This window comes from Lissotriton helveticus, chromosome 7 (assembly GCF_964261635.1).
Source record: "Lissotriton helveticus chromosome 7, aLisHel1.1, whole genome shotgun sequence".
Classification (NCBI taxonomy): Eukaryota; Metazoa; Chordata; class Amphibia; order Caudata; family Salamandridae; genus Lissotriton; species Lissotriton helveticus.
In genome coordinates, this window is record NC_136068.1 from 1603158541 (window position 1) to 1603177680 (window position 19140).

Sequence of the window (19140 nt, forward strand, 5' to 3'; positions counted from 1 at the left end):
AACGGTATTTAGGAAGCTTTTAAAAACTCACCTGTTCACTCAGTAGCCTCGGATGTGGCTTGCTCCGTCACTCTCTCCACAGCGCGGGGACACGCCGGGATGGCGTCACCAGTGCGCTTTATAAACCCCTTTATTATTATTATTATTTATTAAACACGGAGTCGTAATGGATGTTCCCCCCTTGTTCACGGCTCATGATCTTACATATTATGCCACAGATAACACCACAAATAACGTAATAACATCAATAAAGCTGCTTTGGGGCACAAGATCGAAGGCCGGGCCTCCTCAAAAGCAGACTCTGCACCCAGAGCAGATTGGGCATGCCCTGCTGGGCGTAGGGTAGCTGATTCCAAGGGTTGGCTACAGGTCAGGAGTCAGCTTTAATATAGACATGGGATTAGGGCAGAGGACAAGGGGCGGTTGGAAACTCTGGAAAACAGGATCTATAATCCCACTGTTTGCAGCCAATTCTTACTTCCCACTTCCTTCAGCTGGTCAGGCGTGCAACTCCCATAGGGCTAAACGTGCTTCAGCAACCCCCCCTGTTGTGTGTCTCAGCCCGGGCTGCTGCAGCTCAAGTTGCTGTAGGCTCGGCTGGGCGGCGTCTGGAGTCTTATCTTCGGCAGTCCCACCTGAGTTTTTCACAGGTCTTTAAAGACCATTTGCATATTTACATACCTTTGTAAACAGGTTACAGAGGCTTAGTTTTTTTCCTGGTTCCAGTACCCCCTGGGCCTATTACTTACATTTGCATTTTACATTTACTGCCTTAGTGTGAGGATGCATTTCATGAAAAGAAATATAAAGTATGGTTGCCAAAAGAAAAATGCTAGTCATATGTTGTTTAAAGAGCCTGCAAAGACCTTGTCTTGACACTAAATAGGGTTATAAATAAAAAAGTATGTATTCATTTGTAATGTGACTTTTCTCCCTTTAATTATCAGTCATGGATCATTCAGGTCCTAGAACACAATTAAAAGTGCTTTCTAGTTATATTTGCTGTTCAAAGTATACACAGATAAGAACTGAAAATATATATTTAGTTGACTGCTTAGTTTTGTACCATCTGGAACATTAAAATAATGAGGTGGCAACCCTAATCATTAGACTGGAAGTTTGTTGCAGTATCAGCACATTATTTATTTCCTCCATCCTGGATCCGTGATTATTGCCATAATAGCGATAGTTTAACTTATATCTGAAACCCTACGCCGCTGTCAATATCATGCTGAGTTACCTCAATTGTCTGGGAATGCACCCTGCATTCAGACAACTCACTCCTCATTCTCGCCCTTCACTTTCACGCTCACCCTGCGCTCACAGCGATCACAATGCACTCACACTGATCACAATGCACTTACACAATTCACCCTGCATTCAGTGATCACTCTGCACTCACAATGCACTTTTGCTGTTCACCCTGTACCTCACCATGCAGTCACATGAGCACACCACTCACCGTGCACTCAAGTGATACTTCACTCACCTGTCCCCCGCACTGCTCAATCTGCAATCTCACTCAAACAACCCCATCACTAACCATGCATTCATTTGTCCCACTATGCACTTACATCCGCACCCAAATTGGCATGGTCACCTCACTCACCCTGCAGTCACTCCTCTTACCCTACTCTCACCCTGTTGCATCACTCACCATGCACTCACATGGGCACTTCTGCCACCCACACAGCACAGAGGGTTAGTGTGCCTGCTACAAAGAACGTGTTCCATGCAGATCACAGAACTGAGTGCGAGTATACCATTGAAAAATGAAATGTTTGACAGAAAGGTGCTATAGAGAGATAAGGTGCATTGTTGGTGAGTGGTAGTGAGGGAATTCATGGAGAAGGAGGAAATTGGGGAGGGGGGCTCCAACAAAAGACTGTTGCACCATGTGCGACCAGTGCTAGGGCCAGCCCTGGCTGGGAATGGCAGCATTTAATAGTACATTTAAAGTCAAAAGATTTACAATTTTATAATGATTTGGTCTGATTTTTGTACACGCGCATTTTTATGAAGAATGTGTTTTTGAAGACACAAAATTTTAAGACAAGAATACCAACATATTCCGACAGAGTTGAAGAAATGTTTAATTGCTTTTATGAAATGATCGTGTGGTTATTCCACATTGCTTTCGGTCCCCGGCGTATTCCATACAATACATCCTAAATAATCCCTGATCCACATAAACCATTCAAAGTCGCCAAACTGACAACTTAAACATTACACAAAATATATTTCAGTGCTCAAGTGCGTACAGAACAATAATAATGATAAATAGATACGTATATTACATAGATATGCATTTATATATATTAATAGTACATTATATATATATACATTAATAGTCTTCATATACCCTATATATACAAACTTTATCTTCGCATGGCATGGGCCTATGGGTAATTGGTAAGGGGGAACTCACTCAGTGGTTCATAGGTTCAGGGATTCACAGAGCTGGATTTCTGGTAGGAGGGGAATAGATGGACCCTTGGATTTTGGAGACTCCCCTATAAAGTTTGGGGCTTACACTGGCCTTGAACTTTAGCTGGGTATTGGAAGGAGTGCTCCTATAGGAAAAACATATTTGGCCTGTTTTTGAAAAGTGGCCAGTTTAGAAAAGTGACTAAAGTGGGGAGAGAGTGGGTAATATTCCAATTTTATAAGAGAACTGTGGTATTTTGGGTTTCACAGCCTCAAGGGCTAGATAAGAGAGGGGACGATAGAAGGATACATTTAATGAGGTGGAGCTTAGGGGTTCTCTATTCACCGACCTTTGGAATGGATAGATGGTGGGTTGTTAAGCCGAGTGCACTGAAGCTGTTGCAGTGTTTATTGCCAGGGTTATTTCAGGGTTCAGTGGGTTATAGGAATGTCATAGAGCAGTCACTTTTTTTACTTCCAAAGTCCTCAGGATGGACAAAGGGCAGAGACAGATTCAGTTCAGCTTGCCCAAAAGACTTTCTGGGTCTTCATGGCTTTCAGGATTGGCGGCATATTGTTTTTTGGGGAAAGGCTGAATGTTGGTGACCACCCAACCACTGCTATAGCATAAGGCGTGCGACTGATCCAGGAACAATCACACCAGCCCAGTAGATGTCCTGGTTTAACTCTCCTGGAGAGTGTGGCAGAAAGCTAGAAAGGAAGTAATATCTGCAAAGCGAGACTCTGGGTCTCCCAATGCAAAGGTGTGCCTAGGCGGGAGAGAATTTGTATTTTAGGGGTCACAAGCTTCAAGGTCATCAGGCCCTTTAGTGATGGGACACGTGCCCCTTCAATCCTTCAAGGAAGTGCTTCTGACAAAACAAGTGCAAAACAATTCAGTCTTTTTGGTCTGCATGCTGTTGAGCAACCTGTGCTGCTCAGCGGCCTGGCGCTGTTCGGCATTCATGTTTTCTCTGGATCCTCTTTCATTATTGAAAGTTCAAAGAGGGACAGAGATTTGATTTCACTGGCTGAACAATGGATTCCTTGCTCCCAGTGTACTACTCCCCAGTTAACAGCAGAGATAACACAGTACAATAAAACATGTTAACACCATTGCTCCTTCTAGAGACCGGAAAACGTCAGCTCCCTCTGTTCTTGTTAGAGTGTCCCAGAAGCCATTGCACTGCCTGTTCATCACCACTTCCTGAAAGAGGATAAGTGCTGGAGTTATCTCCATGACAACCTTGGCGACTTCCTCTTGAAGACACCACCAATGCTTGGTTGGACCCTCGGGAGGTCATGGCTATACTATTTAGTTTCATTTTCTGTTTCAGCACAGTGATTGTTTCTACTGCCAACAGTTTTACGTCCAAGCTCAAGATGTCCCACAGTAACCTGGGCTTGGCGCCCAGCGGCTTGTGGCCCTGAGCTTCATTGGTGAGGCCTCACCACCAAAGTCCACATCTGAGGTAGTGTCCAGGGCTTTAAGAGTCCGCTCTTTAAAGGGCTTGGCCTTCCCTAGCGGTGCTGCCTGGGGCCTAGTGCTTGATAAATGTCAGAGCTGCAGTGCTAGGTATGGTCGCAGGAGTCAGAAGTCCGGTTTAGGTGTCCAGCAGGTGCTGGGCCCAGGCAGTCCTGAGGGCCGCATGGCGGGCAGGCAGGGAGCGCCGGCGCCGTCCATAGCCTTGTGGGTCCCGCGTGTTTTTGTTGGAGTCGTCCTTGCCGTAGTTGTAGCCCAGGCGGTAAAGCATGCTGGCAAGGTTCTGCGTTTGGCAGGTGCCCAGGTGGCAGCCTCGCATGGCAATAGCCTGCGGGACATGGCGCTTTTCTCTCCGGTGAGGCACAGCCCTGTGAGAGGAAGACATTTCACAAGATTCAGAACATGCAGTGGGAATTAAAAGCAAGTCATACAGCAGGTCCATGCTTGTACACCTGAATAGAGCCAATGTACTCACGCTCGCCCAAGAGAAACAAAGAACAAGAGGGAGAAGGAGCATTGTGTGATAGAAGAACACTCCATGACCACGGTTTTACCATAAAGGGCCATGTATTAAGACAAGATTGCAAACTTACATTAGCTTCGTTAACATTACCAAATAACATCAAACTTCATTAATCTGACACTCTCATTACTCCCGTAACCATTGAAACTTCCCGCCAACTTTCCCCCCAATGCCCTCAAGTCTTGCTTCATTCTTCCCTCTTCAACTCACCGAGCTCCTTCCATACATCCAGACTCGCCTTCCTTTACCCTACCAAACACCCTCCTTTGAAACTCTTTTCCTGCTCGACGAAATCCAGCACACCATCTTTTGTCACCTGTGCTCGCTTCTCTCTCCCCCCCAATACCCCTCCTCCCCTCCAGAGGGTGGATACGCCCGCATGTGACTCCCCACCACAAAGATTCCGTCTACACCCTGCAACCTGTCCTATTCTGGCAAAAACGATGTAGCGAAAGCACCAAAAGCACCAAAGAAACCCTGTAACATGCAGGGAGGGTGGGTGGTCCTCACATAAAACCTCCTACTGAAGATTCCCAGTGGTGCCTGGAGTCAGGAAGAGGCATGACACGCCTTTCCTGACTCCTTTATGGAAAACTAACAACCCGCCCTAAACCTATCCTTATTCGCTTCCTTTTCACCCATGTAGCATCCCAGGGGAAAACTACTCTGCGACCGTCACTTCCCCCGATGGTCATCAAAAGAAAATGAGGGGGAGAATTAAAGGGGAGAAAATCAGATGAGGTGAATGTGGTGGAAGCAGGAGAGAGAGAAGGGGGACAAACAGCGAGTGAGAGAAGATTCTTACCCGTGGTGGGAGCTGAAGACGTCGCCTGCTTTCTCGGGCCGCACGTACAGAGCGCTTCCCTGGGACTGACGGGCTGCCGCCAGGGGCGCGGGCTCTCCCTCTGACCTCCGTGTCCGTAGAGCCTTCAGTCTCTCCAGGAAGGACGCCACTGGGGGCGGATGGCGTCTGGGAGCTCTGCAGAGAACACAGAAGGGAAATGAACGTCAGTGCCAGACAGAATACTGCACTAGTTTGTTTACAGAATAGCCTAAGTGTATAAGAAGTGAGGGCCAAGTACTTCTAATGTTATTTTACTGACGGCTAAGTACGTTTTAAATTGTGATGAAGACGGCTGCAGTGACGCAACAGCTACTCCTGTAGACCCGCAAACCATCCCACAGACCTCGATTTATGCCACACTGCTGCACCGGGATATGCCACCTCAGGGCTCTCAGCCAATGGCATGCTCTGAATGCCCACTGGGGGTCATCCAGATTTTCAGAACCACCAACGACCATGCAAATGTATACATTTAGAGTGATTGTTTGTTAATTGACCCCGTATATACATCCTGGCAATGCGGCATCGGCTCTTGCTCTCGTGTACGCGCACTGGACCCCTGTACCTCCTTCAATGCTTCACTTTGACTTGCTAATCCTCAGGCTCCAGCCATAAAACTTTATAAATACATGTTATGTGAATAACCCTAGCCTACCCGGGGCATTGCCAAACTCTAATACATACCACTGGATGTCGCTGCTGCACCCTTCTCTGCTACCAGACCAGTATACAGTAATACAGTACGCTGTGCCGCACCAACGTTTAGCTGCACCCGCCTGGCTCAGACAATGCAATACTGTAACTAGCCACTAGACGCCGCTACTACACCATGACAGCTGCCACCCTCGAAACTCCAACACCCCGCGTCCCATCAACCACCGAATGTCAGGTGTCCCAAACTTACCGGTCATTGCCTCCGTCCCACTCGGTGTCGCTGATGGATGATGCCACAATTCCACATGCAAGGACTAGGAGCAGGCAGAGCGGAGCCATGTTCTCTCTCACTGACCTACGAGGGAAAAGAAGGGCCATTATTCTCCCGGTCCTTATCACCGTCTGACGTTTACATGAAACTTTCTCGCACCCGAGAGGTCATAGACAAACAGGCCTACAGAGCAGCAGACGCAGAGCCAGTTCAGTGAAGACATCCCGCCAGAATACCCAGAAGTTGCCTTATCAGACCCGGGCCTCGCTCCACCCTGGGCCGCCCTGCTCTGCCTATCAACCCTGCCAGGTCCCTGAGCTGGGCATGGGGCCGATGCCGTGTCAGGTAGCGCTTGGCTTCAATGTATCGAAGCTCTCTGCCGACATTTGATGGATCACTGGACATATATATATATTAATCGATCACCTGTAATGTTCTCATGTATCAGTTCTGTTCCTATTGTAAAGCGCTCTGACACCTTCGGGTAAAGTCCGCGCTATATAAAAACGCATAAATAAATAAATACATAAATATTAATCGATGAGAAGAGACGTGACCTCTCTCCCCTTCCCCTCTCTTGGGATCGACAGTCCCAGCCCTCAAACTAGACAAAGACGTCTCATCTACAAAACGTCGGCAGTGCTGAGGCAGAGTCGGGCGAGTGTGACTCAGCTTTGAAAGTTCAAAGTCAGTCACTTGACACTAGGCTCGTCTCTGAATGGCCAGTGAGGTTGGCGTGTGCCGCATAGCTAAGCCCTGGGAGTTTTAAATGAGGTGTGTCAGTCATGTCATGTGGAGAGCACAATAGTGTTAAGCAGCCCCCACCCCCTGGGCTCAAACTCCATACACATCGGGCCTCTGCTCACATGGCGGCTATTTGGGGTGTTATTTGGGGGAGAAAAGAATTTGAGAGGGGGCACTTCTAGTGCTGTGAATTGCGGCACCGAAAAGGGGGAGAGGGGTGTGGGGTAAAGGGGGACCAGCCTGACGCGCTACTCCGAGACCCAGAATAGCGCCCAAAGACCAACTTTACATCTCCACAGGGAGGAGCCCGCGCTCAGATTCCGCGCTCTAGGGTGGCTGGGCCGCTGCTTTCTTTGGGAGGGGGGAGGGGGGGTGTGTATTTAGAGCTGAGGCTATAAATCTGGGTTGGAGCAGACAGGGACAGTCTGCGGTTCGCTGCTGTCTCCTGTGGGGTATTTATATACTAGGTGCCCCTGCCAGGGGAAGGTAGTTTGATACGGTTGCAGTTTTTAGTGCTCCTGGCTCGGTGCCCCCCCCTCCCCCCTCCCCCCTCCTCCAGGAGACCATCCACATCCCTATGCTAGACGTGACACAACTCGACTTACTGAGATAAAGGCACAGTGAGTGTGTGAGGGAGCTGGTCCCGCCTGCCCCGGGAAAGCGCGGGATCCCGCCATCTCTAATGGCAGAAGGGAGGGCAGGGCCTGGGTGATGAAACATTGCATCAGCTCACGTGCGCACCTGCTGCACGCTGCAGCCCCGGGCAGGCATTGCGGGGGCAGGAAGGCATGCAGGCATCTCAAGGCGCAGTCAGTCAGGGGACGCTTCGCGAGCAGGAAGGCGTGGTGCAATCATGCTGCAGGGGTGAGCTGGACAGGACAGCAGAGGCGTTCTGGTGCAGGCACAATCCATCTGTGCATACACGCGGGCGTTGAGTAGATCTATGAGAAGATGTGGCGCAAGCGGCTAATGGTGCAGGCAGCTGTGGTGTCGCATGGAGTTGGTGCTTGCAGATTTGAAACAAGCTGTCATGATCCAGAAAGTCATGGATGGGAGAAGATATCTTAATTGCTTCTGTGCAAGCAGTCATCCGCCTATTTTGTTAGCAAGTGTCCTATTTGCATTTATGGCGCAGACAGGTACCGCCAGGCAGCAAGTGTGAGTCAGGAATGCATAAGATGAGTGCAGACACGTGTGGTGAAGCAGCAGGCTTGATTGAAAGATGCAATGCAGGCGTTTACTCTGTTGTGCAACCAGCAGGTGTGCACCGGTACACGCAGCCGTGGTGCAGACAGGCGTGCGCAGGGCGCGGTGCTGGAGTGAATAACATTTCTGCATGTCACTACTTTGAAGGGTAGTCTTCGGCGCCGATGCCCCTCCTGCAGGGCCATCAGTTCTGACAGGGCAGAGCATGGCACCATGTAAAGCCTGCTGACGAGGGGTGAGGGATAGAGTGGAGGACCCTGCGTGAAGGATTGCAGGGTCGTGCAGAGATCCCCCTGTGGAGTGTGGTGTGAATGGGGGCGGGGAGGAGGGACAGTGGGACATACAGGAGCGGCTGCACTGCGATCTCACATACACGGAGGGCTCAGGGCAGCATTCACCCATTGCTTCGTCACACGCAGCTGAAACACGTCACATCGCGCTGGAAGGCAACAAGGGTTCCACAACATGATTTTTCTGTGGAAACCTTCGGACGCAAGTATGTGTACCTTAACGTATTTCAGAGCCTCAGCAGAACACTGAGACCATGGTAGAGAGAGACAAGGAACGGGCCGGGATCACACCGCGAGTTAGCGCTGGAATGCAAATGTTCCATCTGTGCCAGTCTAAAGTCTCTATCTGCCCATTTGCACTTGTGCCATTAAAACACTCCCTGCGAACTTTCCAACTTTGCCCTCCCACTCCCCCCCCCCCATACCCCCCAAGGCTCTAACTGTGCAGGGTTTTTAAGCGTGCGCGCCTGTCAGTGGGCCCGCAAGTGCAGCGTGTGCCCGGTGAGGGCAGAGCTGGCACGGAGCGGTGGGCAGGCATGCGGACAGTGTCTCACCTACCCGAGTGTGCCAAGCACCAGTCGTCGCCTCTCAGAGCTCTCCTGCGCGGGTCTGCTGGGGTCTCTCTGTTGCTGCGGAGTCCCTGGGCTTTCGCTGTCCTCCTTTGGACTGAGATATGTAGGGGTATGTGCCACTCTCAGTGGGCTTGTGCCGCTCTCAGGGTGTCGGTGCCACTCTCAGGGTGTCGATGCCACTCTCAGGTGCTCTGTCCACTCTCAGGGCCCAGTGCCAGTCTCAGGTGCTCTCTGTCCTTCCTCGGTCCGGTGCCACTCAGGGGCTGCGTCCGCTCTTGGCTGGGTCTGTGGTTGCAGGCGCTGCTCGCCGGGTCTCTGTCCCTTTGCCGCCACTGCAGCCCGGCTCCTTTTATGGGTCACCGGCGGGGAGGGGCGAGCAGGGGCGTGTGATGGCGTCAGCCAGAGAATCTCGTGGCTAACACTCACACACAAACAAAGGGCTGACTCACTCGAGGGAGCGGGGAAGCGGGCATCCGCCTGTGTACAGCGCCTGACCCCGGCTGCAGGACACCCGAAGACCCTATCGGTTGGAAACCCCAGGGCACGCTGACAGGTAGCGCCGAGAGCTGAAGATTGCCGCTAGCACACGTGCGGCTCTCCATGCCTCCTGTCTCAGAGGCCAGCCGACCACAGCTCAGATGCACCGTGCACGTGTGCCTTAACCTCTATTATAAGTCTTCTGAAAACTTTTCTTCATTTCAGATATCACAGTCTCTTCATATTTGAACGTTTTATTCCTGATTCAGGTGGGATAAAAAGAGCTTTGTTTTAGCTATTTACCGCCTGAAATTGTCTCTGCTTCAATGAAAGTCAGTAAGGGACATACGTTCCACCGGTTTTTTTTATGCCCTACTTAGATGACCTAAAATTTTGGCATGTGTGCTCCTGCAACCTCACATACCCTAATCTCATCTAGGTTTTCTGTTAATCCAATTGTCCATCTGAAGGAACTCACCCTCTTTCCACTACAGATGGGCGCAGCTAGCGTCGCCTATTCATTTAATCATCCATGAACAAACTAGAGTACTGTATGGAATGGTTCCCTTCAGTGGCGTAACAAAACGCGAGAGCCCCCCCTGCAGGATGTGCGGAAGGGGCCCTCACACTCACATCAGTAGGGGGCCCTCCTTCAGAATGGGTGAGCCTCACCCCCACCCCGCACCGCGGGGTCTGCGGGGGCCTTTGTTACATCCCTGGTTCCCTTGAAAGTAAAAGAGTAGTCACCAGCCGTGGCTCGTGCAGGTACCAGCGGTAGGGTGGAGGGGCCGGGTGGGAAGGATTGCGACAGACGACCACGAGAGAAAATTAAATAAATAATTAATTTTCCCTTGTAGTCATCTGTCGAAATACCCCCCACCGCCCTACCGCTCTTACCTGCAAGAACTGCGGCTGGTAGTAACAATAAGCAACAGTAACTAAGAGTCACAACAATAATCCGTATTAACCAATAACCACAGGATTAGCCACTAACCTTGGGTTCTGGAGCAGCGTGCTGGTCTGCGTGAAGTGTTACAACGACCTGTCAGCAGTAGTAAATGCTACGCAGATACAATGCAATACAAAGGGTATACATCTAACAGCAACACCAATGTTCAGTATTTAGCTTAAAGTGAATGTCATGGAATTTGCACCATTTCAGGTTGTAGCCATCCTCCATATCTAAAATAGTAAATGTTACATATTGGGTTGCTGGTTGACTGGGGTGTGAGCCCTGGTCAAGCAGCAACCACATTCCTAGTCAGGGTGAGGCACAAGCAAACGTGAAATTAATCTGTGTTTAATCCTCTGGTAGCTTGGCACAGAGCAATCAGGCTTAACTTGGAGGCAATGTGTAGAGTATTTGTGCAACACTTCAAACAGTAAAACAGTGAAAACAGCACACAAAAAGTCCCAAACCAGTTTAGAAGAATAGAGCTTAATCTACTAAATAAAACATTACTTAAATATCAAAAATCCAATGAGTAGAACCAGAGACATTGACTTTTAAAGTTTTAGGTAAAAATAGCGCCAGGAAGCTCAAAACGCCAACTGTGGATATCAGGTTGCACCGGGACGAAGTCACAAGTTCAGGCCGACAGCAGTGGAGCATGGGCCAGCTATAGGGACCCAGATAAGCCCACTGAACAAAGAACCTTAAATTAGTAGTGGGCGGCCTGGCTCGCAGGTGTGGGTTGGGAGCAGGGGGATCGCGCGGGGAGGGATGTCGCATGGTGGAAATCATAATTTAAAAAAAGATATTTTAAAACCTACCTTTCCGCCGGGTCCTGCGTCTTCACTGCTCCTACTCTCCTGTCTCAGACAGGAATAGGAAGTAGGCAGCCAGGTTCCCTCCCCCAAGCCAATCATAACGCTGCATGCAGCGTTGTGATTGGTCTGGAGCGCTCTCACACAGTGCTCCGCCAGGGGCTAGAGTGGTGTGCATGTTCTCCATGCAGGCTGCAATGCAGCCTGCATGAAGTTGGGCAAAGTGTGCATAACTGGCTGGGTGGCTTGAGAGGGCCGACCAAACTGTCTGTGCGCAATCAGGAGTGGGCAAACCACTCCTCCCCTGCCCGGAGAGCATTTCATCCCCGCCCGCAAAGCAAACATAAAATGGTATTAACTAAAAGTTAGTGTGGTGATGCTCCTCTGCCATAGTGGAGGAGCTGACCCTGCCTTAAATTATAGTTTGTGGAGCGTTGCGAAGATTCATGTCATAGATGCATCGCGCAGCCGTAGTGATACATCGGTTCAGAGATGCGGCAAGGCTACGATGCGCGGGGCTGCATCTTCGTCTAGATCCTGTTGATAAGGCTTACGATGCAAAGTTCGGTGTCGAGGATGTGGCGTGCAGTTGAGACGATGCGTCAGTTCTGACGAGCTGTGAGCCTGTGATGCGTACTTCGTTGTCGTCATCGAGGCTGAAGTCGATGAAGTATGCGAGGGCCTGCACAGCAGATGCTTTGAGCAGTGGCGGTTCCAAATGTGTTGCGGGTTGCGGCGGAGATGTAAAGCTTTGCAACGGGTCCAATCCACGAAACAGCGGAGATGCATCGGTTCTGCTCAGGCTTGCATTGCACAGCAGAGGAGATGCCTCGGTTCCGCTGGATCTACAGTGGCTAGTAAAGCACCTTAAGCCCACTACCAAGGGTCCAGGACTGGGGTGGCACCACTTGGCAGGGTAGACTCACAGATGGCAGAGTATAGGTGCAGATGCAAGGGTTGTTGGAAGCCTGCTATGTAGCAGAGGCTTCAGATCAGGAGGCCAACCAACTAGTCCTTGAAGTCACTCTTGGTTCTGGGTTCAAGAGAAGAAGATCCATTCCTTCTCACCCAGGCAAGAGGTCAGCAGGTCGGCACAGCAAGGCAGGAGTCCAGCACAGTGCAGTCCACCTGAGTGGTAGTTCTTCAGCAGCACAACAGTCCTTCTTCCTGGCACAGTATCCACAGGGACAGAAGTCTACCCAAGAGTTGGGTTCTGAGGTCTTTCTTTTATATATATTTGTGCCTTTGAATTTGGGGAGAAGCTTCTAGAGGAATGACATTTGAGTGCACAGATGTCCTTTCTTTCTGGCCCTGTCTACCGACTAATTAGAGGGTGTATGCAGCCCTTTGTGTGAAGACAGGACAAAGCCTATTCAGGTGTAAATGAGGCAGGGCCCAGCTCCTCCTTCCTGTCCTGCCAGTGATAGCCCATCCAGTCAAACCTAGGCTCCCATTGTGAATGGCTGTCTAGGAGGAATACACAAAGCCCAACTGTCAACTACAGACAGTCATGTGATTGGAGACAGGCTGCAGGCACCAAATGGCTAAGACAAGAAAATGTCAACTTTCTAAAAGTGGCCTTTTCAAAATTTCAATTTAAAATACGGCTTCTCCAAAAGATAGGATTTTAAATTGAGATTCCAGAGACACCAAACATGAACTGGTTCTCTTTTCCCATTTTGAAATTGTACTTATAAAAATGTAATACATTTACCTCCAATGTTATCCTATTGGAGAGTTGCGTTTTGCAGTCGCGAAAAACTCATTTACAAGTTTTTCACTACCAGGACATTTAAAACATGTCCAACAGTTTAAATGCACAGCACCCTGCCTTTCAACTGTCCAGGGCCTTCCCTAGGGGTGACTTGTAGGTATTAAAAAGGAAGGTTTGGGCCTGGAAAAAGGTTTATTTTGCCATGTTGAAATGGCAGGTTAAAACTACACACACAGGTTCTGCAACGGCAGACCTAATACATGTTTAAAGGGCTATATACCTGGATGGCACAATCAGTGGCACAGACTCAATGGCAGCATTTAATTTACAGGCTCTGGGTACATGTAGTGCCATTTTACTAGCGACTTACAAATAAACTGAATATGGCAGTTGAGTACAGGCCAACGTTACCATGTTTTAGATACAGAGCACAAGCACTTTAGCACTGGTAAGCAGAGGTAAAGTGCGCAGCACAGTCCTGAGGCCAGCAAAGACAAAGTCAACAAAAACAGGAGTATGAAGGCAAAAAAGTTAGAAGGAAACCCCACCAAGGATGCCAGGTCTAACAAGTAAGTCATTGGAATCAATGGGGTAACCCTGTGTCCCTCAGAACCTGGGTATTGAACAAGAAAAACTACAATTGGTTCTGTCGGGGAGAACAATTGCTTAGAACATGTAAGGCTTAGTCTGTGAAGTATAACAAAAGTCTAATACATTACGTTTATAGACTTTGAATAGAACACACAAAAGCAATATTAATCATTGTTTCAAAACATAGTATTTACTATTTTATATTTGGCTGTCAACTCATATAAATATCAACCAACAAGCAACATATGAAACAGTGATTAAGGTGAGTAAAGTGACATACATGACAATGTGATATTATACATAAGGTGTAAAAGACATACAGGTATAAATACAAAAGTTGAAAATCAATAAAGATCTGTTCTTTCTAGTTAGTTAATATTTTCAACAAGCCCTATATAGTCCATATTTTTGGGGCCGGGTAAGCTGCAGGACATGAACTTGTATGATTGTCGATGTTTCGACCGTGAAGTATGCGCAAATAAAAGTGCGTCACGGCGGGTGTTCCTCAGGGCTAAAAACAGTAGAGGACAGCCAAGATTAGAAAGCATTAATGGTGGAGGGCAATTGTCCCGGTAACATCCATCAGGTGTGAAAGCCTGTGATGGTTCTGAGTGTTTTTTTATTTTTTTTAAATGATGCAAAGGCGGTGTTATGTGGATTACCATGCGAAAAAAGAAGACAAGAGCCCACCGGTCAGGTTTGGGATCTTGTCTAAGAAATCAAAATCACGGTAGGTTCTTCATGAACACACACAATCAGTCAGTCAGATAACTTTATTCGGTTATAATGCACATTAACCATAAAAGTACAATAAAATCACATCATATAATAAAAAGAAAATAAGAATGCTATACATAAAAAGAGAACAAACTATCCAAATTCATACATATTCATACAGTAAGCTCATTACAATTTAGATAATTATTGATTTCCGTGAAATAAAAACATTTTTAAGAAAAGCAGAGAGGGATGCAACAGTAAATATATTATCAAGCTTCTGGATTGCTAAAAAGGCAGGTCACCATTGTCTAAAATTTATATCCATTAATAAGGGCATTGTCCACCTTTTTCTCGGAATTTTATAAAATTTACAAAAAAGTTAAATATGGATGCCAGATTGATTGGACAAATCATCACAAGGACATTTAATAATTCGCTTTGACCAATCATTCACATTAGGGAAACTTAATAACCTAAACAAAATACCAAATCTAAAACGGACCTTTCAAAGTCTCTCATCTGTAAGGTAATATATGGTTGGATGGCATTCGCGGTCATTATCAGTTGATGTGAAATCACAGATTTTTTAGTAAACTCCACATTATCCCTACGATCCTCCAGATAAGTTATACATAGTTTTTTCAGCTCTTTCCTCAGGATCTGGGTCATCATCAAGGGATCTTCATAATATTCCTGATGACCGATATTTACAAGGAAGGTCTTAATGTACTGTAACCATCTCATCTTGTGGACACCATCAAGTTTTATAGCATCCCTCAGAATGAAACGGTTAAAAGAACATTCCTCTGTGGTCCAAACCCTATGCTATAGGAGGACCGGTTGCACCTTGATAATATCTTCCAAATACTGAAGTCCAAGTTCAACATGGCAGCTATGGGTGGACACACTATCCGGTACTGATAGTAAATATCTAAGAAAATTATTTTCTGTTACCTGAAGGGTAGTCACATTTGAATCCCCCCAGATACCCGCACCATATGTGGCAATCGCAACACAACTTGCTTTATAAATACATAAGAGTTCTTTAATAGGTTTCTTTCCCATTTTTTTACTAAACGATTTGAGGGCCATTATAGACTTCGAGAACAGCAACCTCCTAGTTTTTACTGCGGTACACCATTGACCAGAACAATCAAACAAAATACCCAAATAGGGAAAAGTTTGAATAAAATCTAACGGTTTGGACTCAATGTACATAGTTGTCTTTGTCTTGTTTGTGCGTGAACCACAGTTCATACAAAAAGTTTTAGTGCAGTTGACTTTCAAATCCAAATTGGTCATAAAAGTAGTAAATGATGTAATAATTTTTTGCATTGCCAGTGGAGTCCTAGCCATCAATACTGCATCATCAGCATAAATTAATGCTGGAATTGAATGATTTGAAGCCAATGGCATGTCTTGGCATTCCTGCAGCAAAGTTTTTTCTAAATCGTTAATGTAGATGGTAAATAAAAATGGTGCAAGGACGCATCCTTGCCGCACTCCCCTACTAATGGTAAACATCCTAGTGCATTCACCTTTCTTTCCAAATCTAATTGAAGCCCTAGCACCGTTATACAAATCCCTAAGGAACTGAATGATGTTATCCGCCACCCCCAAACGTTCTAAAATTAACCACAACTTACTGTGGGTAACACAGTCAAAGGCGGATGTTAAATCTACAAAAGTTAAAAACATCCTACCTCCTTTAGCTTTAGTATATTTTTCTAGGAGTATATGTAAATTAAGGCACTGATCCACAGTGCTAATACCTTCCCTAAAGCCATATTGGAGGTCACTAATTATCTTATGCTCATTGCCCATATGTGTAACCTATTTAAAATCACTCTACCAATGATTTTGACTGTTGAGTCTTACAATGATATAGGGCAATAGCACGGGCAACTAATCCTATCGCCCTTTTTAAATATAGGAACTATAATAGACTCGTACCATGTCGATACCAATCCAGCGGAACAGGAGGCATTAAAAAGTCGAGTGAGCAGTGGCGCCCATAAAGTCATGTTATTTTTTAAAATATCCACTGGTACTCCATCAGGGCCCGGTGCCTTTCCCCCCAGGCTTGATTTAATGCTCGAAATTACTTCCTCCAGAGTAAAATTCAAATGTATATTACTCTTGGTGGATTAATCGCGCCCGGCTCTGCTACCTCATTAAACATTTCTTCAGTCAGAGTGGGTGCACTATAGAGCATTTGAAAAAAACTCACCCATTCAGCTTCGGAAATGGCAATCTCAATCCTTGCCCTAGAGTTAGCATTAAAAAATGGTGCATTTACTGACTTTCAGAAAGCTGTCATGTCACGGGATTGGGAAGCATCACATAAATGCTTCCCAAGCTTCCCTCCTCAATACATCCTTTCTCCTCTTTTGAGCCACTTTATATCCCCTACGCACTTCCCTGATCAGAGTCTGATCCCAATCAGGGGTATTCAAGGCACGTTTAAGGTTGGAATAAGCCTTGGTGCATATTTTATCAAACCAGCTAGATCTTTTTCTATTCGGGTTTCTTTCTTCTACCCAAAGGCTGGCCTTTATTTGTGTGGTAATTATCTTGAAGTTATTAATTATTTCAGTGTTATCAACTGCCTCACTCAAACAAACATTAAAACTAGTGTGGAATTTTAGTTCGTGAACTGAACATCATCTGCGCCATCTTGCCCATTCCTCAGACTCACGTATGAACATACACGACAGCCATTTTAGGTACCATGGTCTCCCTGTTCACGATCGCTCGTCAGCGCACTTCCCTGACCCTGCAAGCATCCCCCATGCACCCTGGCTGCCCCCGCTCTCACATGCACAAGTCATGAACCCTCCCCTTCCGCATGACTCTGTCTCTGGGAATCACACCCCGCGCCTGACCAACACCTCCTTTCCTTCCATGAATACCCCTCTTTTGATAAACCCTTCCTCTACGCTCGATTGTCCACACCGATCCTTCCTTTCATTAATATCTCTCCTTTGATGACCCCTTCCTCTGAGCCCGATTGTCTGCACGGACCGCTGGTCATCCCTTAGCCTGAGGATACAGTTTATTGCCCACTACTGTATGCACTCGCCCCTCTTCAAAGGAGCTACTATTGATCATGACCTCCCCACCCCCTGAGATTCGATCAGGCGCACACATTCCAAAGGAATCGGCGGAACACTCAGCTGCGTGATAGCCCCCTCCGATTGTATGGGGGGTGAGGACCTCTACTGTAGCCACGTGTTGGAATGAGCCAGAACTGGGGGGTACCGGGGATGTCTTTTTCCTTACTTCACAATGTCTTTATTGTAATAAAGAGCGGTCACATGTCGTAAACCAGTGTATAAAAGGCCAGGCCTCAGAGAGGCTGTTAGAGAGCACCTCGAGACGATACCTTGTTGTCCGATCTGATGTGTTCTGCTCCGTCGGAATAAAACTTGTTTCCTGTCTTCCTGTCTCCAGCGCCTGCCTCTTTATTTGATAAACTTCGTATGGTATTAGAGGCGTTTAACGCCGGGCAAAATTACTTAAGAAACATCGACTAAATCGCCTGACCATTTTTCTGATTTTCCTCAATTGGCGTCCCAAGCGTGGGGCCCATCAGCGACACGTGGATCCAGTGGGAGAGGTCCCGACGACAGAGTGAACGACTGCAACGATCGGGAGAGCTCCTGTCCGATAGACCCTCGTCTGACAGCCGATCATCCGAACTTCACTGGTTCCGAGCAGACCTCTCCCGAGTGATCTACGGTCCTGACTGGGAACCATCAGGAGTGCCGCGGTAGCAACAGAGAGTAGAGGACGATCGGGCGCTGGAAGCGGAAGACGAGAAACTGTCCATGCGGTCCGGGTAAGGTCGTGACACGCGACGAATAGCGAATTGATTAATTGTTTGATTGATTGAAATACTAGTATTTGCTTTGTCGCTCTTTGAGATATTCGCTGCCTGCAAACGGGGAGGAATAGGAATATTCTATCTCCCTTTGCGGATAGTGAAGGGTAGGTAACGCGGACTTTTGTCCCCCATTGTAATCTGCCGTACCTATTTTTCTCCCCACTGATTGATTGTCCGAACATAGATTGTTTGGAGTATAGTTCTTTTGAGGTTCTCTGCTTGTAAATAACGTAGAATAGCAATATTCTGTCTAGTCTTTGCAAATAGTGAAAGATAGGTAGTGCGGACCTTTGTCCCCCGTTGTAATCTGTCATGCCTGTCTTCTCCCCACTGATTGGTAGTTGGTACAACCCGGACCGCTTATTAGAGATGAACCATCCAGCTCCATTGGAAGGCACCCCTAATAAGGACATGTTCACTAAGCAAGGACTAGTCGCTATAGCTTATAGTAAGTTATGGCATAAATATACAAAAAAGGACCCCGAAAGTCAGTGGCCACTGATGGGTTCCTTTGATGATCATAAAATAAAAACGTTAGAAGCAGCTGTTAGAACAAATAAGGCAACGCCCACCATGCTCGATAGTATCGGCATGTGGCGCAAAGAAGCAGAGCAACGAAGGAAAAGAGAAGAAGCAAAAATAGGGAAAGAGTTACGAAAGGCAGCCCACCTGGCCGCTAAGGAACTAGATGAAGAAATAAGAAGGAGAGAGGAAGTTAGACAAACGCAAGAATCAGGGTCGGCAGGCCAATGCCCTGTTAGGACCCCCTCTACGCTCTACCCGGAGATGCCCTCCAAACAACGGGCAAACGACGAGTTACTGCTAGGTCCTCCGATTATCTACATGCCCCCTCCTTATTCCCCCTGCCAGCCTCTAGCACAGCACCTACCAGTTCTGAGTGCGGGCGAGGGTGACCCTAGCGCTAGTGCCCCGGCTCTTACGGCCTTCGCACCGGCCACATTGGTAACAAC

At 47.4% G+C, this 19140-nt stretch overlaps 1 protein-coding gene across 2 annotated transcripts; it reads right to left on the bottom strand.

Annotated features, from left to right (window-relative positions):
- Positions 1-2075: 2075 nt before the first annotated feature.
- Positions 2076-9325, bottom strand: LOC144770578 (uncharacterized). 2 transcript variants are annotated; one of them, XM_078655225.1, is made up of 4 exons: positions 9001-9325; positions 6182-6286; positions 5239-5412; positions 2076-4278 (listed from the first exon to the last, which is right to left on the bottom strand). In XM_078655225.1, the coding sequence occupies exons 2-4, from the start codon at positions 6268-6270 to the stop codon at positions 4032-4034; spliced, it is 510 nt and encodes a 169-aa protein (XP_078511351.1). In that variant the 5' UTR covers positions 6271-6286; positions 9001-9325; the 3' UTR covers positions 2076-4031. The 2 variants fall into 2 exon arrangements, with proteins under 2 accessions (XP_078511351.1, XP_078511352.1); XM_078655226.1 differs by lacking the exon at positions 9001-9325 and adding an exon at positions 6629-6849.
- Between the last annotated feature and the right edge of the window lie 9815 nt (positions 9326-19140).